Below are 27,135 nucleotides of genomic sequence, written 5' to 3'. Positions count from 1 at the left end.
AGTTGCTGAAGGAGAGTCTTGACGACATGCCCGCTAAGCTCAATCAGCAGGGGGAGTTGACCGCTGGCTTGGTGATGCTACTGAAGAAGAGCATTGCCTCGGAGAAGAAGGCGACCGGCAAAATCCTGCGACTTCAGGAGGACAAGGCGAGGCTCTGCCACGAGCTCGACCTGTTGAAGGAGAAGAACGTCGGCTGGAAGAAGCTGCATGAGAATAGTAGTTCCTCGATGAAGATGCTGCAGGCCCTCGTCATGGAACAGAAGGAGGAGTTGGCGAAGCTCTGCATCGAGCACCCGGCTGCTGTTAAGGTACGTAATGTGGCCGTGGAACAGATGATGAAGGCTCGCGTCGAGAAATCCCGCGTCATGGACAGAATGAAGAAGATGGCGGAGGAAACGCGAAATGAGATGGAGGTCATGGAGGCGATGAAGAAGCAGTTACCACTCCGCGGCGAATTAGATCATTTGGGGTGATAATCTTCCCTCTTCTTTTGCTCCTGTGTTTCATCTTTTGCTTCGGGTGTTTCGCCGCACGTGTCACGTTCTCTGCGAGGCATGAATAGAACAATGCTTTTTTTTTGAGGGAATGAATAGAACAATGCTAACAATGAGATGACTAGCAAATTAGAACATTTTTATTGCCATATGGCACTGGGCTGCCGTGTTTCGTGCTCCTCCGTCGCAGTACTACTCCAGTAGAAAACTTGAGTATACCACATGGTTCTTGGCTCCTCCTCGATCAGGTCGTCGGCGCATTTATACGAGCAGTCAAATCACAAGGCCCCGCCTTCCAGCAGTATTGAGCCGTCAAATCACAAAGGCCCTCGCCTCTCATGAAACCGACCAAGCTAGACTGCCCCGCCCTCTAGCCTTTTAAAAAATGTATACTTTTGTACAGCAGTAGTATCGATGGATTGCGCCATGGAGCAAAACTTGAAATTAAAAAAAAGGTGGTACATATAGAGAGCGCTCGTCGCCAAATTATGCATATAGTACTATTAAAAAGGCTAGTCACAATAATGGTGTCCAACACAACCCACCCCTCAAATAAAACTAAGAGGGTGCTTGGATACATTTTAGTCCCATGACTAAAAGTAGTGGGACTAAAACATGCTAGCCTCACCCATGCTTGGATCCAAATACTAAAGAGGCTAAAATCAAGTTAATGAGCATTTATTATCCTCCAAACCCTCCAATCTAGAACTTGCCTGTGTTAAAGGAGAGGAGTTAAATGAGTAGAGAGAGGACTAATCCACATTTTAGTAGGGGTACCCCTGACTAAAATTTTTTAGTCTCAAGACTAGTTTTAGCCCCTCTTTAGTCAGGGGTGCTTGGAACTTTAGCCTCTTAAAGAGACTATTTTTAGTCAGACTAAAATAAGTCCCTTGGATCCAAGCACCCTCTAAGCATCCTGGAATTCTTTGACAAAACTAAGCACCCTAAAATTATTTGACAACTAAACTGCTGGCTATATGATGTTGGCCATATATATTGTACATATATAATGTGAAGAAACGAGTGGTAGTACTATACCAACTAAAAGATGAAATGTAAGAAATACTAGTATGTACGTACTGAAGAGTTAAAGTAACGAGAAGAAACATAACATAGTTCTGCTGGGGGCTCAGCACAACACACCCCTCAAATTAAATTAAGCACACCTGAAATTAAACTTTGCAACTATTTCGGTAGACACTGCATTAGAACCACCATGAGCAACGACACTACCACCTTACTTGGAGTCCTTGTCCATGTCCTCGACTTCGTCCTTGTCCCTCTTCCTCTTGGCCGATACTTCTTTGCATGAACCACACACTTGGCTGTTGCTCTTCATCCAACCCTTGTAGATATTGAAGCAAAGGTAGCCATCCATTGCAGCGTAGCGGATGTGGTCTATATCTAGTACATTCTGCTACCATGCATGATGATGAAACGTGTATGGAGGTTTCTCCAGTTTACCGTACGAAGGATGAACCATGGCTCCTGCTAGGGTCAGCATTGAAGGCTGATGAGAGGACACCAGCTGATTCTTCTGGAGGTCGAAGGTGTTTCCTACAACGAGGCCTATCCGACGCAGGACTTCTTTGTCGTTACCAAATTCTACAGCAACGAATTTGACTAGGTTGCTCTGGAGGAAGTCCTTAAAATCCTGGCACTCAACGTCGGCATGGCATATGTGGTAGACCAAGCATAAGTCATGCACGCAAACCTGGATCACGACGGGCTTCTTCCTCTCTTCGTCCTTTAGATCCTTCTCTGGTCCCAGGACTGTGGTGTACTCAACATCTAGCCCAATGACCCACTCATCATCTGAGTCTTCGAACATGCGTCTGAAGCGAGAAAGGCATCCTTTCAGCGTCGCGGAAGAACAGGTGTAGATGACATCGAACTCATCGCCGGTGATGGTTCCAACCTTGTACTCACTACCGATCGTGGAGATTTGGGACGCCATGGATTTGGGAGGAGGATTAGGATTAGTGGAACTGTCGTAATGTGAATGGACGGGACGACTAGGAGTGAACTGCCGTAGTATTGAAGGACATGCGTGGAGGAGTAGGAGCGAACTGCCAGCATGCGAACGGTAGGGTAGTGGCTTTCCATTCTCCCATGATCACGGGGCCCCACCTGTCCAGAAGTAACTCGATGTCAAATCACACAGCCCTATGTTTGCAACAGCCTACTCCCTCGTCTTCTCGCGTCTCTGTCGAACCGACTAGGCGGAACTGCCCCGTCGCCTACCGCGCAGGAAAAGCCCCGTCCTTGACTTTTAAATAGTATACAGTATACTAATTTTGTATCCATGGATTGCGCCCACGCCATGGAGCAAAGCGTCTAGAAAATGGAGGTACACATGTACGGAGTATACAGCATGCCCGTCGCATTCGCGTCGCACCCCAGACAGTCGGTCGGTCTGGCACGCTGCTCTCCGAATGGAACGCGCGTCATATTGCGTTTGCACACACATGTGGGACGGCAATTGAGAACTGACCATAGGCACACTCCCCGGCCCCGCAAGTCGGGTGACTTAATAGAAGAGGGAGACGAGCGATAGTACTAGAGAAGTGTTGTACTACATTGGTGCCTGGACAATCCCTACAAGACACGGAAGATCAGTTCATCCATGCATGTGACCAGACTCCAGCAGATACGCCTGGATTGGCTATCGTCTACATATCGTGCAGGCTGTGTTGTACATGGCTGTAGTTATGGTGAGAAATATAAAAAAAGGTTTCTTGTCATCTCGCAAAATTAGGTGTTATGTGCTTCGGATCACTGCGAGGGTTAAACAGCGACAACTAAGTTGGGCTAGTCATTGGGGGCACATGCACGAACAGTGACTACTCGGCTGCCATCTAGGTCAAGCCGGCTATGTTAATTAGGACATCTATCAACGGACCCCTTTTTCTATAAGTTTATCTTTAATTTGAGCTTTGTTCCTCGTCTAGTTTGTCCGTCGGGATTCATGTTGTCTCCTTTGGGCTGTGAGGTTATGATTTCTTGACATGTGGCATTTTTCATGTTATATGTTATAATCCGGCGCTTCAGATCAAAATGACGGCAACTGCGCCTCCGGGCCACGGGCATGAGGAGGTGGTTTTGCAATGGAGAAGATCAGAAGAGGGAGAGGCGAGACGGTGGTTTTGAAATGGAGATGATGGAGAGGAGTGGAGGTGGTTTTGCAATGGAGAAGATCAAAAGAGGGAGAGGCGAGACGGTGGTTTTGGAATGGAGATGATGGAGAGGAGAGGAAGTGGTTTTGCAATGGAGAAGAGGGAGAGGAGTGCACAACGGCGATTTAGGATTGGACGAGAGGGCCGGCGCGCTGTGACTGGATCAAAATCAAAATCAATTTACCCTTCAATTAAGAAAGCGGCCCCACATTAACTAGTCTCCCGTTTATTCTCGGTCATAATTGACCATGATTTTCGCACATAAAATATATGTTATACGTTGCAAAAATAATATAATTTGAAAGTACATTCAGATACGAACCAAACGATACAATTTTTGTGACATGCATTCACATTTTGCTTGTCAAATATAGTACGTGGTCAAAGTTTGACCCAAAATACGCAAAATAACAAAAAAATACTTCCAAGACCAGCGTCGCTCTTCTGCTCTTCTCCTCTTAAACCACCGCCGCTCCTCTCCTGTTCCAATCTAAATGCAGCGCCGCTCCTCTCCTCTTCCATTTCAAAACCACCGCCCCTCCTCTCATGTTCCAGTCCAAAACCAGCATCACTCCTCTCCCGTTCTAATCCCAAACCAGTGTTGCTCCTCTCCTCTTCCATTCAAAAACCACTGCCGGCGAGTGAAGGTGCTATGGAGAAGTAGATAGATGGAGGAGTACAACCGATACATGAGGATCGCAGACGGCGACCCTGTGAAGCTAGCTAGGATGTTGGAGATACAGTCTTGGTTTGACAACAAGGACCAACTAGCGGTGACGGCGACATCCATGGCCAAATATCTGCAGCAGAGCGAAAAGGCGGCGATACTCCCAGAGGGAGTCGCGCCGGAGTACATAGAGCTGCTCCTCTGGGCCATGGAGCAAATAGATTCACCGAATCTGATCATGAGGGAGCGGTGGCGGGAGTATCGATCCCAGATGGAGCATCCACCAGAGATTGAAGGATCGAGCATCTACAGGGTGCCATTTGTGAGGGTGTCCTGCCAGAGCGAGCCGGTGGAGTCTTCGTCGACCAAACCCAACTTCAAGAGGAGAAAAGCAGTTGGCCCGACGACGCTTCCCCACCATCGTCTCCCTCGCCATTCACATCGTCTCATGGGGCCGCTGTATGCCACCGAGGAATAGGAGGGGGCTGCCCCCCCAGCCCAATAGTCGGGCAGGTTGTGAATTGTCAGGAGGAGCTTAGGGTTGTCATTATTTGCAGGTTGTGAATTGTGTTTTGTGTTGTGTATTTTGAGAGTACTTTCAGATATGAATGTCTTTTGAATTTCAGATTTGCGGTATTGAGCATATGAAGTTTTTTATGAATTCTAGAGATCTATTTTTAGCACTTAAAAAAATGTAGTTTCATAGGAGTATAAAAGTGCAGACAATGTGATTCACAGAGAAGAAACTGCAAGTTTCAATTTCAGATAAGAAACTGAAGTTCAGTTTCAGATAAGAAACTGCAAGTTCATTTCAGATAAGAAACTGCAACTTTCAGAGGCAGAGCATTTATATTGACACGGCCTTTTCAAACAGGGTTAACATCATGTTGGAAGTTTTATTCATGGTCGAAAATGGAACTACCAGCCACTTAACATCATGTTGATCAACATTCATGCATAGCACATCTTCATATGATGCACAGTCAAAATGCCCACACAATGTCAAGTGTGCGAAACACAGAGAAAACGAGGGACGAAGTTTTGGCAAGTGTTGGACGTGGTTTTGGGCTGCCCCGTCTAGGCTTTCATTTTTAACATGCACAGCCCACGACCTCGGATGGGAGGTCCATAGGCCTGTTTGTATTTTCTTAGGGCCGTCATGTATCGACCGGCCTATGGACCTCCCATCCGAGGTTTTATTTTTGGCAGCCCAATTTATGTATTTTTTGAAGAAAACGCAGAGGTCTGTTCTATTTTTCTATATAAGAATAGGAACACCAGGTCCAATTTATGTTTCCCTTCTAACTATATTATATATATTTAAATTATTTTATATGTTATTATATATTATTTTTATTGTCATCATATATTTAACAGATACTTAGATATGTAAGAAAACAATATCCCACATCATATTAACTTATAAAAATAATTTATTAACAAATAAAATCCTGGATTATTTTGGCACGAAAATCCTAGTGATTGTATACAAAAGCTTGGTAAGATTTAAGGACGAATGTAATAATATCACATATTATTTAAATATATTTATAATAAAATGCTCAGCCCCTTTTTATTTTTCTGATAACATTGCTGGCCCAACCCAACATTATAATTAGAATCAGCCCAGCAAAATCGTGTATTTCGAGAAAGTGCAAATGGCCTGTAATTTTTTAGGAAATAAAATAAATGGGCCGCATGGGCGCTACATTATTTGTTCACCCAGCCTAGCTAATGGCTGTAATTCAAAAAAAGATCAAATTGACTGTAAATTCTACCGCGCAAAAAAAAGACTGTAAATTCTGAAAAAATGGGTTAAATACGTGCCACATTTTTGGAGGCTAAAATGTGGGCCAATAGGTCGAAGCTAACGCAAGTCGTTGTCAATTTAGTCAACAAATGATTCTGACATGTTAGCCGTTGGATTTACATCCATTGACTGGCATCCATCTTCAATCTCTCGTCTTCTTCTTCCAGCGCCGTCGGGACCACCTCCCGCCTCCTGCTGCTAGCAGCTCTGCTTAGCACGCTCCACTATGAAGCGCTACTCCATCGTTGGCCAGGCCATCCCTCCACACCTCCTGTTCTTCTCCACCGACTGCCGAACCACACCGCACTAGAACCATTTAACCCTCGTGCACCTCTCCGTCTGCGACTCTACTCCCGCGTCTTCCCATCTCCGGCTCATTGTTGTCCGGGGCGTCGCCGTCGTCCACCACCTTGGATGCGCTCGGCGCGGCGTGGTCAACGTGTTCAACGAACGACACCATCAGAAGTAGACTGTGCGTGGAGAGGCTGACAGCTGGGTCCACGGCCGCACACAAGGAAATGCCTCTGAGGGAGTCCTGGATTAGGGGGTGTTCGGGTAGCCGGACTATACCTTCAGCCGGACTCCTGGACTATGAAGATACAAGATTGAAGACTTCATCCCGTGTCCGGATGGGACTTTCCTTGGCGTGGAAGGCAAGCTTGGCGATGCGGATATTCAAGATCTCCTACCATTGTAACCGACTTTATGTAACCCTAACCCTATCCGGTGTCTATATAAACCGGAGGGTTGTAGTCCGTAGGCAATCAACTCCATACACAACAGTCATACCATAGGCTAGCTTCTAGGGTTTAGCCTCCTTGATCTCGTGGTAGATCTACTCTTGTACTACCCATATCATCAATATTAATCAAGCAGGAGTAGGGTATTACCTCCATTGAGAGGGCCCGAACCTGGGTAAAAAACATCGTGTCCCTTGTCTCCTGTTACCATCCGGCCTTGACGCACAGTTCGGGACCCCCTACCCGAGATCCGCCGGTTTGACACCGACATTGGTGCTTTCATTGAGAGTTCCTCTGTGTTGTCGCCTTTAGGCCCGATGGCTCCTTTGATCATCAACAATGATACGGTCCAGGGTGAAACTTTTCTCCCCGGACAGATCTTAGTCTTTGGCGGCTTCGCTCTGCGGGCCAATTCACTCGGCCACCTGGAGCAGATTGAAAGCTACGCCCCTGGCTATCAGGTCAGGTTTGCAAGCCTAAACTACACAGCTGACATCCACGGGGACTTGATCTTTGACGGATTCGAGCCACAGCCAAGCACGCCGCACTGTCTCGATGGGCATGATATAGCTCTGCCGCCGAACAGCGCCTTGGAGGCCGCATACGCATCGGTTTCGACCATTGAATCGGAGCATACTGCGCCGATCGAGGATCAGCGGTTAGACGCTGCCTCAGGGGCTGCGATCTCAGAGGTGATCGAGCCGAACTCCAGCCCCGCACTCCGCATGGCCCATGACTCCGAGGATCCGGACTCCTCCCCGGACTCCGAACCCCCCGCGCCCCTGCCAATCGAATCCGATTGGGCGCCGATAATGGAGTTCACCGCCGCAGACATCTTTCAGCATTCGCCTTTTGGCGACATCCTGAACTCTCTTAAGTCTCTCTCTTTATCAGGAGAGCCCTGGCCGGACTACGGTCAGCAAGGGTGGGATATGGACGATGAGGAAATTCAAAGCCCACCCACCACCAACTTTGTAGCCACTGTCGACGATCTAACCGACATGCTTGACTTCAGCTCCGAAGATATCGACGGCATGGACGACGATGTAGGAGACGAACAGGAACCAGCACCTGTAGGGCTCTGGAAGGCCACCTCGTCATATGACATATATATGGTGGATACTCCAAAAGATGGAGATGGCGATGGAACAGTGGGGGATGACGCCCCCAAGAAACAGCCAAAGCGCCAGCGTCAACGGCGCCGCTCTAAATCCCGCCAAAGCAAAAATGGTGATTCCGGCACGGGAGATAATACTACCCCGGATAACGCCGAAGAACACCCACCTCAGCAAGATTCGGCATAGGAAGATGGAAAAGCCAGCCCTCATGAGAGAGCGGCAGACCAAGAGGTCGAGGATGATAACTATACACCTCCCTCCGAAGACGAGGCAAGCCTCGATGACGACGAATTCGTCATACCATCAGACCCCGCCGAACAAGAGCGTTTTAAACGCAGGCTTTTAGCCACGGCAAGCAGCCTCAAGAAAAAGCAGCAACAACTTAAAGCTGCCCAAGATTTGCTAGCTGACAGATGGACTGAAGTCCTTACGGCCGAAGAGTATGAACTCGAACGCCCCTCCAAGAGTTACCCGAAGCGCAGGCCGCTACCCCGATCAGAGGAGGAAGCACCTACATCACCAGCGCATGACATGGCAGACCGGCCACCTCGCGGCCGCGACAGAGAGGCCCCTCGGCCCTCCACCCAAGCCATGCCCCGACGCCGCTCAACTAAGGCACGGGAAAATGCGCCCAACCTGCGAGACATACTGGAGGATAAGGGAAGACAAACAAGATCGATCTACAGATCGCGCAGGCGCCCTACGGCATGTGACAATGATATTCACTCCGGATACAACAAATCCGGCCGGGCCGAACACAACAGACATAGCGCTTCCGAGCTACGTCGTGATATAGCCCTGTACAGAGGCGCCGCACACCCGCTATGCTTCATGAATGAAGTAATGGATCATAAAATCCCAGAGGGTTTCAAACCCGTAAACATCGGATCATACGATGGCACAACAGACCCGGCGGTATGGATCGAGGATTATCTCCTTCACATCCACATGGCACGCGGCGATGATCTACACGCCATCAAATACCTCCCGCTCAAACTTAAAGGACTGGCCCGGCATTGGCTTAATAGCTTGCCAGCAGACTCAATCGGTTCTTGGGAGGACCTGGAAGCCGCATTCCTCGACAACTTCCAAGGCACTTACGTGCGACCACTGGATGTCGATGACTTAAGCCACATAATTCAGCAGCCAGAGGAATCGGCCAGACAATTCTGGACACGGTTCCTAACAAATAAAAACCAAATAGTCGACTGTCCGGACGCGGAGGCCCTAGCAGCCTTCAAGCATAACATCCAAGACGAGTGGCTTGCCCGGCACCTGGGACAGGAAAAGCCAAAATCCATGGCAGCCCTCACGACACTCATGACCCGCTTTTGCACGGGAGAAGACAGCTGGCTAGCTCGCAGTAACAACTTATGAAAGAACCCGGGTAATTCGGATACCAAGGAGAAAAGTGGCAGGACACGTCGGAATAAGCAAAAACACAGCGTTAACAGCGACAGCAATGAAGACACAGCAGTCAATGCCGGATTCAAAGGCTATAAATCCGGTCAGCGAAAAAGCCATTCACAAAGAATACTCAGGGCCCGTCCAGTTTGGACCGAATACTCGATCGCTTGTGCCAGATACATGGCACCCCCGAAAGGCCAGCCAATCACACTAACAGAGATTGTTGGGTGTTCAAGCAGGCAGGAAAGTTAAGGGCCGAAAACAGAGACAAGGGGCTGCACAGCGACGACGAGGAGCCCAAGCCGCCGAACAACAATGGACAGAAAGGTTTTCCCCCACAAGTGCGGACAGTGAACATGATATACGCAACCCACATTCCCAAGCGGGAGAGGAAGCGTGCGCTACGGGACGTATACGCGATAGAGCCAGTCGCCCCAAAGTTCAACCCATGGTCCTCCTGCCCGATCACTTTTGATCGAAGGGACCATACCACTAGCATCCGTCATGGCGGCTTCACCGCATTGGTTCTCGACCCAATCATCGACGGATTTCATCTCACAAGAGTCCTCAGGGACGGCGGCAGTAGCCTGAACCTGCTTTATCAGGATACAGTGCGGAAAATGGGCATAGATCCCTCAAGGATTAACCCCACAAGAACGATCTTTAAAGGCGTTATACCAGGTGTAGAAGCCAACTGTACAGGCTCAGTAGCACTTGACATGGTCTTCGGATCCCCGGATAATTTCCGAAGCGAAGAGTTAATCTTTGATATAGTCCCGTTTTGCAGTGGCTATCACGCCCTACTCGGACGATCCGCATTTGCAAAGTTCAATGCGGTGCCGCACTACGCATATGTCAAGCTCAAGATGCCAGGCCCTCGAGGAGTAATTACGGTCAACGGAAACACCGAACGCTCCCTCCGTATGGAGGAGCATACGGCGGCTCTTGCAGCGGAGGTACGAAGTAGTCTTCTCAGGCAATTCTCCAGTCCGGCCATTAAAAAGCCAGACACTGCCAAGCGCGCCCGGAGTAACCCACAGCAGGACCGCCTGGCACACTCTGAGCAAGCGTAGCAATGCGGCCCCAACCCCAGCTATCGCGACATAGCGAAACTAGTACCTCGCGTACATAACTACGCCCTTGAAATACCATGGGCACAGGGGAAGGGGCACAATAACGGTACGCCCAGAATACGGCTTAAAACGTACTAGGGGCTGCCGGATTCTCTTTTTAATTTTTTCTTACCTTCAGGACTCCATACTTCGGACGACCTGTTCGACAATTCGACTGCCGCACAAACGATGCAAGATCCAGGGAGGCAGACAAGCCATGCCGCACTATGGAACCCCCAGGTGGTCTCTGTTACGAGCGGTATACCTGTTTTAAATACAATTCCGCGGCCTGCCCCCGGTCAGGACATACTAAATAGTCCAATATCTTTTGCTTACCGCACTATTTGTATCGTTCGGCTTTGACAAATAGCCTTTATATAAACAATGCATAGCTTTTGTCTATTTTCTGCATTACTCTCTTTTTATATATGTTCATTAATGACATGTTGCACCCGTACACTGTGGTACGGCAAGTACGCCAGGGGCTTCAGTACCCTTTAATATGGTGTGAGAAGTCCGTACACTTTCACAAGTGCGGCACCCCGAACTTATAGCACTATATGCATCGGCTCTGAATCATGATTTGGGTCAATAGTTGGGTTTGCCCGGCTCCTATGTTTTGGTGCCTTACGTTCCGCTATATCGGCTAAGGTAGCACTAGGAGAACCACTGCGATTGTGCCCCGGTTGAGCTGGGTTAAGCACCTTAGTGGAGAAAGCTAAAACTGACTGTCATGATGAGGCGAGAGACCGGTCGCTATTCGAGAGGTTTTTTCGAGTCCCCAAAGACTTATGCCGCTTCGAGCGAGGAGCCGGATTTGTCCGGCCAAGGCGTGGATAGCACCCCGAACTCAGTCTTCCGAACTAGGGGCTTCGCCGAAATTTAAAATTATAAAGTTCTATGGCTAAGTGAGAGTGTTCAAGCATTATAGTCCAATTGCCTGGTTCGTTGTGCTGAGCGCCTCCCTCGAAGGACCCAACTATGGGAAAAAGAGCGCTCAGGTTTATCCCGAACACCCCAGCACTAGTGGCATGGGGGCAGAAGCCGACGACTGGCCATCTCTCAATTTTTTGATAAACGGCCGCACAAAAAATAATATTTTAAATTAAACAAGCATTGCTTAAGCGCCTATGAACAAGTTTTCAGCGCACAGGATAAAAACGAGCGAGTTTATTCAAAAATTACATCCTTGGTACATTCATCCGCCACAAGGCGGGCACCCGCAAGAACATCCTTGTAATAGTTCTCGGGCTTGCGATGCTCCTTCCCCGGCGGTGGCCCGTCCTTCACAAGCTTCTCACCGTCCAGCTTACCCCAGTGCACCTTTGCACGGGCAAGGGCCCGACGGGCACCTTCGATGCAGACGGAGCGCTTGATGACCTCGAGCCTTGGACAGGCCTCCACCAGCCGCCGCACCAGCCCGAAGTAGCTCCCAGGCAGGGCCTCTCCGGGCCACAGCCAAACTATGAAGCCCTTCATGGCCTGTTCGGCCGCCTTGTGGAGCTCGACCAGCTGTTTCAGCTGGTCGCTCAAGGGCACAGGGTGTCCGGCCTCAGCATACTGAGACCAGAACACCTTCTCCGTCGAGCTGCCCTCTTCAGCTCGGTAGAATGCGGCGGCATCGGATACACTGCGGGGAAGATCTGCGAATGCCCCTGGAGAACTCCGGATTCGGGTAAGTAACAAGTAGTTTACTTTTATATTTTCTTCTTTGCATAAAGAATGCCTTACCCGCTGCTATCTTCTTAATCTCCTCCAACTCTTGGAGGGCCTTTTGGGCTTCGGCCTTGGCAGACTTGGCAGTCTCAAGGGCCGCCGCGAGCTCGGACGCTTGGGTCTTTGACTCAAGCTCCAAACTCTCATGTTTTTTCATGAGAGCCTGAAGCTCTTGCTGCACCTCGCTGACCTGAGCCCCAAGTTTCTCTCGCTCAGTGTGCTCCGCGGCCGTTTTCTTTTTGGCCTCGGACAGCGCCTGCTTGAGGGTCGCCACCTCAGTCGTGGCCCCTATAATAAGTAGTACAATCCAGTTATTTTTTGCAATCACGCCTCTCTATAGGCACTTTTTCTGTAAGGTATTTCCTACCTTCTTTTTCCTCGAGCTGCCGCTTGGCAAGGCCGAGCTCTTGCTCGGTCCGCTTGAGGTCCTGTTTCAGGACACCCACCTCCGCAGTCAGTGCGGCGGTGGATAGTAGCGAAGCCTGCACACGCATATTGACTCTTTATTGTTAGACTCCTGCGAAATTTACTAGATCCTCTATTTGGCTTTTTTTTCCGAATGCCAAACAGAGCATCAGGGGATACTGTCTATGCGGTTATATTTTTACATATTTTTTACTTACCTCGAAGCCCGTTAGGAGTCTAGCGCAAGCTTCACTCAGTAAGAGCGGACTGAACCTTCTGGATCACCGTACTCATAATAGTATGGTGCTCCTCGTCGATGGAGGCGCCGTCAAGCACCTCGAGCAGATTGTCCGGCACCTCCGGTTGGACGGAGGCCGCCGGCTCAGAAGGCTTGCTCCTCTTGGAAGGAGTTCGCCTACCGCGGTCCGGAACTGTTGAAGATTCCGGCGCGGTGTCCGGCACAAAGCCAGACTTGGAGCCCTGGGGGGTCTTGTCCCCTTTACTCCAGGGGTCCGGGAGGTCGCCCTGCGGCTCCTCCAGGACCACCTCCTCCTGCCCCGGAGCTCGTTGCGATGCCACTTCGGCGTCGTCCGCAGTGCGGGGGGAGACAGTGGGCGGAACTGAGTTCACGTCCGATGAATCCAGGGAGCCGCTCGACGACTCGTTGAGTTCGGCCCGGGGCGGGCTGCATAATTATGTTCGACATTAGGGAAAGCTGTGCAACAAAGGAACATCATGAGTTATTCTGATATCCGAACTTATGATTTCGCCGGACGCTTGGCCCTGTTTGGCCACTCCTCTTTGCCCTCTTCGGCGTTGGGGGCATAGTCCGGTGGAGGGGTCTTCCTTTTCCTAGACCCCTCGGCCTCCCCCATTGGGGCGGCCTTCCTCTTCTCTCCTCCCCCCGCTGGGGGGGAGAGGTTTCTTCTTCCTCCTCCTCGTCTTCATGGGGGGAGTGCGTCTTGGACTCATCGGACGACGAGTCCGACACCACCATATGCCGGGAACTCTTTCGAGTCCCCGTGGGCTTCTTCTTCTTGGCCTTCTTCTCCGGCACCACATAAGGTGCTGGAACTAGCAGCTTCGCTAGTAGAGCGGGGGCTGGGTCTTCGGGCAAGGGAGCCGGACAGTTAATCGATCCGGACTTCGCCCGCCAAGCCTGTCAAAGGTAAGGGAGCTTAGATCCCGCATAGAGTCAAACTATGAAAAAACTTAACATCCTGTAAAAGGTGAAAATAGCTTACCTCGCTAGCGTGACGCCGCGAGCTGTATCCGTGGTCCTCGGAAGTGGATGTCGGAGCCTCGGCGCCTTTGGTTAGCACCTTCCAGACATCTTCATACGTCGTGTCGAAGAGCCTGTTAAGGGTTTGGTGCTGCGTCGGGTTGAACTCCCACAGATTAAAGCCCCGTTGTTGACACGGGAGGATCCGGCGTACGAGCATAACCTGGACTACATTGACGAGCTTGATCGGCTTGCTCACCAGGGACTGGATGCATGTCTGCAGTCCGGTCACCTCTTTTTCGTCGCCCCACGACAGGCCCGTCTCTTTCCAGGACATAAGCCGCATGGGGGGTCCGGATCGAAACTCGGGGGTCGCGATCCATTTCGGATCGCGCGGCTCGGTGATGTAAAACCACCACGATTGCCACCCCTTCACGGTCTCCACGAAGGAGCCCTCGAGCCATAGGACGTTGGCCATCTTGCCCGCCATGGCGCCTCCGCATTCCGCCTGGCGGTCGCGCACCACCTTGGGCTTGACGTTGAAGGTCTTGTGCCAGAGGCCGAAATGGGGGCGGATGCGGAGGAAGGCCTCGCACACGACGATAAATGCCAAGATGTTGAGGACGAAGTTCGGGGCCAGATCATGGAAATCCAGGCCATAGTAAAACATGAGCCCCCGGAAAAATGGGTGGAGTGGAAAACCCAGTCGGCGGAGGAAGTGGGGAAGGAATACTACCCTCTCATGGGGCCTTGGGGTGGGGAGAAGCTGCCCCTCCTCGGGAAGCCAGTGCGCGATGTCTTTGGACAAGTATCCGGCCTTCCTTAGCTTTTTGACATGGCCCTCTGTGACGGAGGAGACCATCCACTTGCCTCCCGCTCCGGACATTGCTGGAGAAGGTTGAGGTGGGAAGTGCGGGCTTAGGTGCTGGGGCTCGAGTGCGCAGGAGATGGATAGGCAAAAGACGAAGAAGGCGTAGGTAAAAGGGTGGATCCTTATCCCCTTATATGGGCGGATGCGGTTGTGCGTCCCCACCAGCCTAGTAAAACTTGCTTGCCTCCCAAGCGCCGTGATAAATGGCGCGGTTGGGTTACCCATGTCCGTATTGATGAGAATCCCGTAAAGGGGGTACACGATCTCTGCTTTGACAAGACGTGCCAAGGAAACCGCCTCGCAAAACATGCTGAGGTGGAAAAGTAAAAACGATTCGAGTAAAGGACTTGGCCGTAGTGTGATGACGCACGGCGGAATACGTCGGCAGATTTGATTTGTGTCAATATTATTCTCTCTATGGCAATATGTGGAAACTTATTTTGTAGAGCCGGACACTACTCTTGGTGTTTACAATCTTCTACGAAGGACTTGGAGGAGGAACCCGCCTTGCAATGCCGAAGACAATTTGCGCGCCGGACTCGTTGTCATTGAAGCCTGGTTCAGGGGCTACTGAGGGAGTCCTGGATTAGGGGGTGTTCGGGTAGCCGGACTATACCTTCAGCCGGACTCCTGGACTATGAAGATACAAGATTGAAGACTTCGTCCCGTGTCCGGATGGGACTTTCCTTGGCGTGGAAGGCAAGCTTGGCGATGCGGATATTCAAGATCTCCTACCGTTGTAACTGACTTTATGTAACCCTAACCCTATCCGGTGTCTATATAAACCAGAGGGTTGTAGTCCGTAGGCAATCAACTCCATACACAACAATCGTACCATAGGCTAGCTTCTAGGGTTTAGCCTCCTTGATCTCGTGGTAGATCTACTCTTGTACTACCCATATCATCAATATTAATCAAGCAGGAGTAGGGTATTACCTCCATCGAGAGGGCCCGAACCTGGGTAAAAACATCGTGTCCCTTGTCTCCTGTTACCATCCGGCCTTGACGCACAGTTCGGGACCCCCTACCCGAGATCCGCCGGTTTTGACACCGACAGCCTCCTTATTACGCGCAAAATAATGATTCCTCCACCTGACATCTGGGACCCATCGGAACGGCCTCTGTATTTCGCGAAAATAACGTGCCCCCTGCTAACATGTCGGACCCACCAGCTATCTTCGCATGCAAGGAAGTGCCTCCTTATTACGAACAAAAAAAATCAATATTCCCCCTCCCAGCTGGAACCTAGCATAGTGGGAGGCTGACTTGTGGGCCTACCAACTTGACGGGGATGGAGTGCTTTCTAAACTTAGTCAATATGAACGATTCTAGCTCCTGTTACCGTACGATGTTCATCCAACGGCCTTAGTGCTTCTTCAACCTCTAGTCTTCTTGCTCCAGCCGCCCAAACCAGCACCGGTCGTGCCGCGTGCTCCTGCCTCCCGTGGCCGGCTGTGATGCCGCGGAGGCCTCACCGCCCCCTACTACTCCCACCGCTGGCCAGGTCATCCCTCTACTCACCCACACCCCATGTTATTCTGCGGCGACAGCAGCCTCACACCGCAGCCGAACTAGTGAACCCTCGTACTGCTCTTCGCGTGGGCATCCATTGCTACATCTTCCCTGGCTCCGAGTCGTCCCCTTCCTAGTCCTCACCGTCGTCCCCCGCTGTGGTGCTCTCAGTGCGGCGTGGTCAACATGGTCAAGGAACGACTTCCATCGGACGTGGAGAGGATGACAACTAGGTCCATGGCCGCAGCAAGGAAGTGCCTCCTTATTACGCGCAAAATAATGATTCCTCCACCTGACAGTAGGGACCCACCAGACGGGCCACCATATTTCGCATAAAAAACGTTTTCCCCTGACTGCTGGGACCTACGAGATACATCTTCGCACGCAAGGAAGTGCGTCCGGGCAAAAAAAAACGATTCGCCGCCCTGACTGCTGGGACCCACCAGCTACATTTTCGCACGCAAGGAAGTGCGTCCGTGCAAAAAAATGATTCCCCCCTGACTGCTGGGACCCACCAGCTACATCTTCGCACACAAGTGCCTGACAGTCGGGACCGACCTAGTCGAAGCGTACGTAGCGTTGTCATTCTGGTCGCGAACGTGTACATACATATATACTGGTGGATGTAGAGGCGCACGTGTCATAGTAGAGGCGCGTACGTGTAGTAGTAGAGGCGCGCACGTAGCATGTACACGTATGTACAGCGGCCAGGGTGCAAGAAAGAAAACGCGTCCATGTATGTGTACGTACGGGCGTGGTCTCGAACGCCTACTCGCGCATACGTACGGCCAGGGCTCGTGTACATGGCTGGGTCGGAACGAAGAAACAGCGTCGTCATCGTGATCATGGGGAGGCAACGGAATGCGTCGTGTTCATGGGGAGGCAACGGAATGCGTTGTGTTCAAGGGGAGGCAACGGAATGCGTCGTGTTCATGGGGAGGCAACGAAATGCATCATGTTCATCAGGAGGCAACGGAACGCGTGGGAGCCAATCGGCTGGGTCGGAATGGAATGTGTGGTCGTGTTCATCGGGAGGGCTTGGAGGGAACAGGCGATGGAAACGAGGCCTGGCGTACCACAAAACGGAGGAAACGAACCTCCTACGTTCGGAACGGGGTCCTGTTGATCGGGAGGGGTGTGGCGTATCGCAAAACGGAGGAAACGGACCTCCTACGGTCGAAATGGGGGTCCTGTTGATCGGGAGGGGTGTGGCATACCGCAAAACGGACAAAACGGAGCTCCTACGGTCGAAACGTGGGTCCTGTTGATTAGGAGGGGTGTGGCGTACCGCAACACGGACGAAACGGACCTCCTACGGTCAAAACGGGGGTCCTATACATCGGGAGGGTTGTGGCGTAGCGCAGAATGGGACTCCATGGGATACTGTTCATCTCCACCGTCGACCTCCTCCAGCCTCCACGGGGCTCCTGTTCATCCAGCCTCCACCGTGCGCTACTCCACCGGCTATTGTTCAACCACCCCTCCACGGGCACCCCTCCACTGTCTACTGTTCATCCAGCCCTCCACACCACGGGGTCCTGTTCAACCACCCCTCCACGGGCACCCCTCCACCGTCTACTGTTCATCCAGCCCTCCACACCACGGGGTCCTGTTCAACCACCCCTCCACGGGCACCCCTCCACCGTCTACTGTTCATCCCGCCCTCCACACCATGGGGTCCTGTTCATCCAGAGGCAACGCCACCGCTCACTGTTCATCCAACCCCCCCCCCCCCGCAACGCTCACTGTTCATCCAATTGATCGGCTTCAGTTAGCAGCAGTAGAGAAGGAATCGCTTGATCGGGTTCAGTTAATAGCCATCGATCAATCGCTCGGGTTCAGTAACGCGTAGCCTGCAGTGCAATCGCTCGGGTTCTGTTAGAGCCCAACGCCTCGCTCGGGTTCAGTTAGAGCCAACGCCTCGCACACACGCGCGTATGTGTACGAGAGAAACGCGCATCGCTCGGCCCCCGACCTCCCACCGTAACCGGGAACTCCCCGAAATTTTCCTCCCCCTCGCTTCTACCATGGTCTTTTCCGTCATGGACGGCCCAAAGAATGTCATATAGCTGCGTCTCCGGCACGCCCAGGACGAAAAGCCCATTTTCTGTCATGATTTTTTGTTATAGAAGTAGGAGCCCACCACATCTATGATGATACCGGGTTTTGTCACAATTATCATCATAGAAGTGTCATATGTATGACAGAAAAAAATTCGTTCGGCCCAAAATGTCACGGATGTGTCTTTTTTTGTAGTGTGATGCAGGGTATTGCCCAAGCCTTGTGGCCAGCCACGTCCTCGCCAGGAGGCATGGGGGAGCTTATAGAGAAGCTCAGGGGAGCGAGGCGGCGCTTCCGATTATGGAAGTTATCAGCCTGCCGACAAGGTGCAAGGGAAGCATGGGCTATGGTGAAGACACGTTATACCAAAGCTGACCCAAAGCACATGGCCGAGGTCGGACCTATGGGGCCCGATGGGAAAGAGATCCCCGTCCGAGACCTTGACCCAATCTGAAACCCCGGGGCAGGGGAGTTTCCGATCTTGGAAGTTCGAGCTCCGGGATGTTGCCCCGTGGGTTCGGTATGCAGCCTGATTCTAGGTTCAGGGTTAAGGCGATCTCCTTTCGTGAGCGGGTATCCGGCTCGGAGAGTTCGGGAATCCGGACATAGTTCGTCCTCAGGATAGAGGGAGAATCACCGCATTGCTCCTCCACCACAGCTATCTGATGGGTGACCGGCGGAGAGTTAATCTCCCTTTGGTTGGGTTTAAGCCCGATCTGATCATAGTCCGTAGCGACTCCCAGAGCGGCGGTGCGATCCAAGAGCTCGTTCAAAGAGGAGAGATCCATTGGATTCATCTTCTCGGTGAATTTCGAGCCGATGTGGAGGCTATTTTCGATGACCCGAGAAGTCATCGTCGGCGCAGCGGTCGACCGGGCGGTCATGACGAAGCCGCCTAGTCGGAGAGTTTGGCCTACAGCCGGGGCTCCCCAGAGGTGATGTTGTCCTTGACAACGAGACGATCCATCCTTCCTTATGATGACGACACATTGGAACTCTCAATGAAAGCACTAATGTTGTCGGATTTCGGGTTCCGGCAGACCCTTGAGGTTCGAACATTGGGGTGCGCGTGGAGATTTCGCCTCCTACCTACCTGCACCCCTCCGCCATGCTAGGATCTAAAACTACGGAAAGAACAACACAAGAGACACATGATTTATACTGGTTCGGGCCACCGTTGTGGTATAATACCCTACTCCAGTGTGTGGTGTGGTGGAATGCCTCTTGGGCTGATGATGATGAACAATAAAAGGGAGAACAGCCTCGCGAGGGTCTGTTCTTGGCTAGGGTGATGAACTGCTCGGAGGAGTTCAGTCACATTCTCTCTCTCTCTGCCTCCAGCAAAACCGATCGAACCCCCTCCCTATGTGGGTGGCTGGTCCTATTTATAGAGGCCCTGGTCCTCTTCCCAAATATAGAGCGGGAAGGGAGCCAACAATGGCGGGCTAATTTGAAGGGGGACAGCAAGTATCAGCTATCCCTGACAAAAGTAGTCTTCGCCTGCGCAAAGCTCTGGTGATGACGCCGTCTTGGGCTCCACGATGACCTCCGTCTCGTAGTCCTCTTGGTCTTGATCTCGTTGCACCAAAATGGCAACCTTTGCCTGATGCCTCGGTACTCCGCGGCTGTGCTTGCCCCCTTTGCACCAAAGAGGAAAGGAGGACGCTGCGCGGGCTGGCACCCGCCTGGCGCCCTGAGTCGTCATGGCTTGCATCACGGGCACCTCGTGAGGTACCCCGCCTTGATCTCTCCGCCTCCTCGTGAGCCAGCCTGACGAGGCCGTGCCTGAGGAAGCTCCGCGTCGTCTGCCCCGCGAGGCTTGGCCCCTCGCAAGGGTCTTGGGCTTGTGTTGGTGAAGATGGGTTGTGCTAGGCCCCCCTTTGAGCCACGCCGTAGGCCGCAGGCAGGCAAGTCTGGGGACCCCTATTCCTAGAACGCCGACAGTAGCCCCCGGGCCCAAGGCGCGCCCGGACTTGGCCGTGCAGGGAGGCGGAAGGGCAAGAGCGAAGCGTCGCAGGCCCTAATAGCCTGCGGCCTTGGGCGCCGCGTGGCGGTTGACTGGACGTGGGCGCCTTAGCAACCGCGCGAGTTGATAAAGGAGTGGCATCCGCCTAGGCCCTGCTTCTTGCTTTCCCCGGTTGCTGCTCAGATCCCCTTTCTTGTGCCTCTCCTTCCTTCCTCCGAAATTTCCAGATCCGCTCTGACCGGGCGACCTAGGGAGCCATGGCACCTCGTCAGCCCCCGGCCGCAGCTTGGTACTCGTCTGCCCTGGACTCGCCGAACGTGTCAGAGGCGAGCCTTGCCCGGTTGTGCCGGATGGCGATGGCGTGGGGCATCGACGGGGCAAAGGTGTTCAAGGCCGGCTCCGCCACCCCTGAGGGTCAAAGGAGCACCTTCTATCTGCTCTTCGTAAGTGCCATTGTTGCTGGCCTGGTGCCTCCCTTCTCTGAGTTCTTCTTCTCTGTCCTCCGCCATTACAAGCTACAGCCTCTGCATCTCCATCCCAACTCCGTCCTTCTCCTAGCAATCTTTGCTTATTATTGCGAGGCCCACGTTGGGGTGCAGCCCTCAGTGGCCTTGCTGCGCCACTACTTCTACCTCCGGACCTCCCGCGGTCCTGCTTCCGCGTGCGCGAGCTTCGTCGCGTACAGTGGCGCCATTGCCATCTCGAATCCTGGGAAAAGGATTGAGAGCTTCAGGAGCAAGTGGATCTTGGTGGATGCTAGGCGCATCCACCCTCGGATGATCTTGCCAACGGAGCAGCCCACGAGCTCCAGCGACTGGGGTCGAGCGGAGCTCGCGGATCCCCGCGCGAAGATGGTGTTGGAGAAGATGGACGCGGATCTGAGGCCGACCGACATGGCGGCGGCGAAGCTGACCGGTGCGTCGCTGCTGAGGGAGTTCCTGGAGCACCGGCTGGCTCCGCTTCGGCAGTACTCACTTCCAATGTGGAGGCGCCGTCCGAGCCCCGCAGCCTTGGCCGACGGAGACCTGGTTGCGGTTCTCCAATCTCTGGTCGGGGGAAATGTGGCGAGGCTGGAGGGCGCTCCTACGCCCTTGTTCCTCCGCAACGACTGGGAGCGGGTAGTGAAGTCCATGCCCGTCTTCAATGGGGAGGGGCCCGTGCCCCTGGAAGCTCCCGAGGGACCGGTGGACGTGCCCTCCGGCGACTCGAGCGAAGAGGAGGAAGCAGGGGAGCGGGGAAAAGGGCCTGACTCCGAGGCGACTGACGGGGATTCGAGGGCTCCCCTCCCCCGGCGCAGGTCCCACGCTCTCCACCTCTCTTCGAGCGATGACGATGAGGATGACGACGAAGACGACGACGAGGACAATGACGGGCAGGGCGGCAGGAGATCACCCCCGATCCCGAAGAAGGACAGGACCGGGCTGATCTCCCGCGGGTCTCCCCCGGCCCCGGGGCGAACCGCAGACGCACCTTCCGCCTCCAAGCTTCCCGAGGTTGACCCTTCCAGCGGGCTTTCAGGCTTCAAATTTGGTCGGAGGCCGCTTGAGCTCACTGGCGACGACCCGTAAGCATTCGATTCTTGTCTTTATCTCTTGCTCTGCTTCTGAGGCTTGACGTCCGCATTCTTTTGGATAGGCTGGCGCCCGCAGCAAAGAAGCCGAAGGGGGCTCCCGTGGTTCCATCCGTGGCGGCGCTTCTGCCCGCGAAGCAGGGTGACCGTGACGCATAGGCTTCTCCTGCCCGGTCGTCCTCGCGAGGCCTAGCTGAGCCAGCTGGGGCGAGCTCAGCCCCCATGGCCAAAGTGGCTCCCGAGGTGCTCTTGCCTGCCGCCGCCACTACAGCTGTCGGGGCGCGGCAGACTCCGCCTCAGTATGCCGCAGCTGCGTTGCCGCCTTCTCCTCCTACTCCACCGGCGGCTGTCTCTCTGACTCCTTCTGCCGTTCTGGATCGTGCTGTTGCTGAGCTGGACCGACTATGTTAGGATCTTCTTGGCGCCGAACCCCGCGTGGTGGCCGGGCGCTTGGAGCTGGCTTCAGGATCGGTTCGCTCCGACGCCTCAATTTGGGCGGCGCTGGTCCAGGCCTCGACGGCATGCGACGAGGAGAAGCAGGCCGTCCTGGAGGCGAAGGCTGCTCGTGATGCAGCCCTGGGGGAGGTGGTCGACGTCCGTGGTCGCTGCAAGGCGCTGGAGGACGAGCTGCAAGGCCTGCGGGATCAGCTCGCAAAAGAGGTCCGCCTTCGCCAAGAGTAGGAAGAAGGCGTGAAGGCTCGCGAGGCGGCCGTCGAGGGCCGGGAGGACAAGCTCAGGAAGCGCCGCGACTGCCTAGGCGCGCTGGAGCAGGAGTTGGGGGCAAGGAAGGCCGAGCTGGACGGCAAGGCCCTGGTTCTTGCCAAGGACCGCGCGGCCTTCACAGAGTTGGAGGCGAAGGCTCGCTCCTCGCTGAGGACGCTTTACGACAGCGGCCTGGAGAGCCCGCTGGCTGGCGCCGAGGACGGCCCCGCCAAGCTGCTTCCCTTCCTGGTTCATGCTCTTGAAGATGTCACCCTTGGCCTTAGCCCCACGGCCGAGGCTGAGGCGCGTGCCCTGTCTTCTGCAGCACTGACGCGGGTCCTCACCCACATCTACCTTCGCGATCCCGACGTTGACCTCGACAGCCTGCTGGAGCCAATGAGCGGCGAGCGTGCCACTGCCACTGCCGAGGCCGTGAAGGGTCGCGCAGAAGCTTTGCTGGGGAAGTTCCGGGCCTTCAGCACCAAGCCGGAGCAAGGCGCTGCCGGCCCCGCTGCTCCGTGAGGCGAACCCACTCCGCGCTGCTCCCCCGCCGCCAAGTGACTCCGTCGTGGCTCCTGTCCTGCTTTTAATTCCTGCACATGTATCATGCCTCGGGGAGGCGTTTAAACTTGCGTGTGGTACTGGGATAACAGTGTGGACTATAATATTTGCTTTTGAATTCCTTGAAATTTGCGCTTTTCCTTCCTACTTGCTTATGTTCTACGCTGGCAGAGCCCGGCCCCGCGCGTACCTCACCCAGCAATAGTCCCGACCGGAAACCAGGACGGGACCAAGGAGTGAGGGGCTACGTGACAAGTTAGGCTCCTGAGTCATGATGCTCAGGAGTCCCCCTTGGCGCACGAACAGCAAGTAGGGAGGTGTGATGTGGGTGGATCTACCGTTCTACGTCTGCAGAGCCCGGCCGCGCACGTGCCTCACCCAGCGATGGTCCCGACCGGAAACCAGGACGGGGCCACGGAGTGAGGGGCTACGTGACCAGTTAGGCCCCTAAGTCGCGATGCTCAGGAGTCCCCCTTGACGCATGACCAGCAAGTAGGGAGGTATGATGTGGGTGGATCCACCATTCTACATCTGCAGAGCCCGGCCGCGCGCGTGCCTCACCCAGCGATGGTCCCGACTGGAAACCAGGACGGGGCCACGGAGTGAGGGGCTACGTGACCAGTTAGGCTCCTGAGTCGCGATGCTCGGGAGTCCCCCATGACGCTCAAACGGCCTTCGTACCTTGGCTCCGCTCGGGGAGAGACGCGCGATGAACTAGGCCCAGGGGGACCTGGCTGGGCGGCGTGCGTCTGGGTGTAACCCAGGCGCAGCCCCCGTGCCCAGCCCCCTCGTGCGGTACTCTCGAGGGGAGGCGTTACGATGAGGCTAGACACTGAGCTCTGGGCTCCCTGAGGTTGATGCGGCCCGGGGGCCACCCTCAGTTGTTTATCACCAGCGCGGAGCATAGTGCTACCGTATGTGTACGGGCATAGCCGCTCCTCGGCAGTGTCGTCAGCCAGCGCGGAGCATGGTGCTTCCACTGGTACGTGGGAGGGGGGCCCCTCCGGGAGGAGCCCCCGGGGCGTGTACAGCCCCGCCCTGACACATGGCTGGCACGGTAGGGCCTGGCGAGGTGTATCTGGGCACCCGTGAGCCGGCGCAGGACTCGCGGGCCCTACATCTAGGCGGGTTGCGCCTGGCACTTGGCCTTATCTTGTGGTGTGTCCCTGCAAATTTGGTTAGATGCCTGCACTCTACGTCCTCGGGTCCCGGCCCTCGAGCTGGTCTCAGCCGTCGCTAGTATGTCAGGTCGCGATGCCATGGACAAGGCCAGAGGGTGAGGGCTGGAGAGCCAGTAAGAGCCCTGAGTCGCGATGCTCAGGTACCCCCCCCTTTAACGTGCAAGTGGTCGGCATGGAGAAGAAGAGGTGCCATGGACCGGCATCGAATAATCATGCATGGTGGGTTTAACGCATAATCGGAAATAAATGCAAATGGGATACATGCCACTGGGCCTGGCCCGAGCGGCTTGGGGATCATGCGGCCTGAGGGGCGCCCCCAACAAGGTAAGCTGATAACATGGAATAAAAGGGATACACGCCGCAGGGACGGACCCACGCGGCCTGGGAATAATCCAGCCCTGGGGGCGCTCCCAGTTAGAAGTAAAACTCGAAAGATGTCATCTGATGACGCTGAAGACGAAGGGGTGTTGGTGTAGCAGACTCGGTGGGCTGCGGAAGCCGATCCTCATGAGCCCCCAGGCCCAGGGGCCTCGGGAGGCTACGGAGGCGCTGGCGGCTGCTCGCGGGCCATCTCCATCTCTGCCAGGGCTGCGGAACGCCTGGCCTCTCGTGCCTCCGCGATGCCCCTCATGAGGCGCTGGTACATGTCAGCCGCGCTCGGCAAACCGTAAGGCATGCAAACGTAGCTGTGGGGTGGACCTCTACAGCGCCCCACCCGCGAGGGCCAGAGGCGCTCCAGGGAGGCGATTTGGTTGAGCCCCGGTACATCGATGCAGACGCGCAGCCCGCCATCCTCGCCTGGATGGGGGCCACTGCTGGTAGGCGACGGCCGCCTCTCATGACTCTTGACTCCTGTAGCTCCTGAATGGCTTTGCTGACGAACTCCTGAGGGTCTAGATCTCCTTGCCTTGCTCCTTCTTGAGGGAAACGTGCTTCAAAACACGCCTCCATGTCGTGCCCAAGCGCCTCCCTCGTGACCCTAGCCAGGTCGGTGGCCCTCCAGGGGAGAGCCCCCGAGCCCTGCCTGAGGAGGGCGCTGGGCGCGCTTTCCTATGCGATGGAGGGAGGTTCCCCCTAGGCAGGCGCGGGCCCAGAGGGGCCTGCCTCCTGAGGGGCCGGGCCGGACGATGTCTTCTTCTTCTTGGGGGCGACCTCGGGAAGCCTCCTGCTTCCGCGATCCGGGTCTTCCAGTGATGCGGCCTGAAAGGCTCGTTCCAAGGAACACACCGCGTCCTTCTCTTCACACGGCACCATGAAGACTCCACCGCTTCCTGGCATCTTGAGGACGTTGTAGCCGTGGTGAGTTACGGCGATGAACTTGGCCAGCGCTGGGTACCCAAGGATGGCGTTGTACGGTAGGCGAATGTGGGCGACGTCGAAGTCGATGAGCTCGGTGCGGTAGTTGTCGCATGCCCCGAAGGTGACAGGGAGGCGGACCTGCCCAATCGGGACCGTGGAGCCATCGGTGATACCGGAGACAGGCTTGGTTGGTTGAAGCTGGCTGTAGGGCACTTGGAGGTTGTTGAACGTCTCCACGGACAGGACGTTGAGCCCTGCCCCTCCATCGATGAGGGTCTTGGTGACCACCACATTGCTGATGATTGGGGAACAAAGCATCGGGAGGACTCTGGCTGTAGCCGCACACTCGAGCTGATCTGCTGAGCTGAACGTGATGGCGCACGCCGACCACCTGAGGGGGCGCGTGGCTTCGAGCCTGGGGAGGACTGCATTCACTTCGCGGGCGAACTGCTTGAAGATGCGTTGAGAGGTTGGGGCTTGAGCCTCGCCTAGGATGCAGGCGATCGTGCGCGGCTCCTGGAAGCCCCCAGCCTCCTCATCCTGGTGGTGGTCCTCGTTTCTCCTTGGCTGCGGCGGCAGCGGTGGGAGGCCTGTGTTGCCTTGCGGGCGATCCTCGTGAGGCTGATCCCTCCAGTCTCCCTCGCGAGGTTGATCCCTCCATCCTCTCTCGCGAGGCGGGTCTTGCCAGCGATCCTCGCAAGGTTGGTCGCGCCACCCTTGGCGCGGGCCACGGTCCTCCCAGTGTCCTGCGTTCCTTCCTCCTCCTCGACCGTAGCCCCGGTCACCGCGGTCGGGGCGGCGGCCGATCCTTCCTTCTCGCACGGCTCGGAGTTCTTGACATTCGTTGGTGTTGTGGGTGTGGAGGTCGTGGTACACACAGTACCGGCTGCCCTTGGAAGGTTCGGGCTGATCTCTGCCCCGCTTGGTGTCTGGTTCTGCCGCGAGCACGGCAGCCCCCTTGCGCTTCACATCCTTGGCCTTGAGCTTCTTCTCCTCTGGGTCTGCGGCAGGCAGCTCGAGGAGGGAGAGACGCCCTTCCTCAGCCCTGGCGCACTTGTTCGCCAAGTTGAACAGCTCCAAGGAAGTGCACAGGTCTTCATGCATCGCCAGCTCCTCCTTCATCTTGACATCGCGCACGCCATCGGAGAAGGCCGAGATGATGGCCTCCTCAGTCACCTTGGGAATCTTGAGGCGTGCGTTGTTGAAGCGCTGGATGTACTTCTCCAGGGTCTCCCCGGGTTGTTGCTTGATGCGGCGCATGTCGCTCACGGCGGGTGGCCGGTCGCGAGTGCCTTGGAAGTTGGCGATGAAGCGGGTGCGCATCTCGTCCCAAGAGGAGATTGTGCCTGGAGCCAGGTTCAGGAGCCAGGTGTGGGCCCCGTCCTTGAGTGCCATGGGGAACCAATTCGCCATGACCTTCTCGTCTCCGTTGGCAGCTTCGATGCCCAGCTCATGGAGCTGGAGGGACTCTGCAGGGTCAGCCGTGCCGTCGTAGCGAGGAGGCAAGTCTGGCTTGAACTTGCCGGGCCACGCGACACTGCGTAG

At 54.7% G+C, this 27,135-nt stretch overlaps 1 protein-coding gene across 1 annotated transcript in view; it reads right to left on the bottom strand.

The window, feature by feature from the left end:
- Positions 1–26,913, bottom strand: part of LOC147980319 (uncharacterized) — a 55,098-nt gene extending 28,185 nt beyond the window's left edge. The window contains exon 1 of the mRNA XM_087515556.1: positions 25,937–26,913. Coding sequence (XP_087371682.1) covers positions 25,937–26,913 — 977 coding nt within the window. The remainder of the gene's footprint in view (positions 1–25,936) is intronic.
- Positions 26,914–27,135: the final 222 nt, after the last annotated feature.

This window comes from Triticum urartu, chromosome 3A (genome assembly GCF_056163025.1).
Source record: "Triticum urartu cultivar PI428250 chromosome 3A, HENAU_Tu73, whole genome shotgun sequence".
Taxonomy (NCBI): Eukaryota; Viridiplantae; Streptophyta; class Magnoliopsida; order Poales; family Poaceae; genus Triticum; species Triticum urartu.
This window is presented reverse-complemented; position numbering and strand designations above follow the sequence as displayed.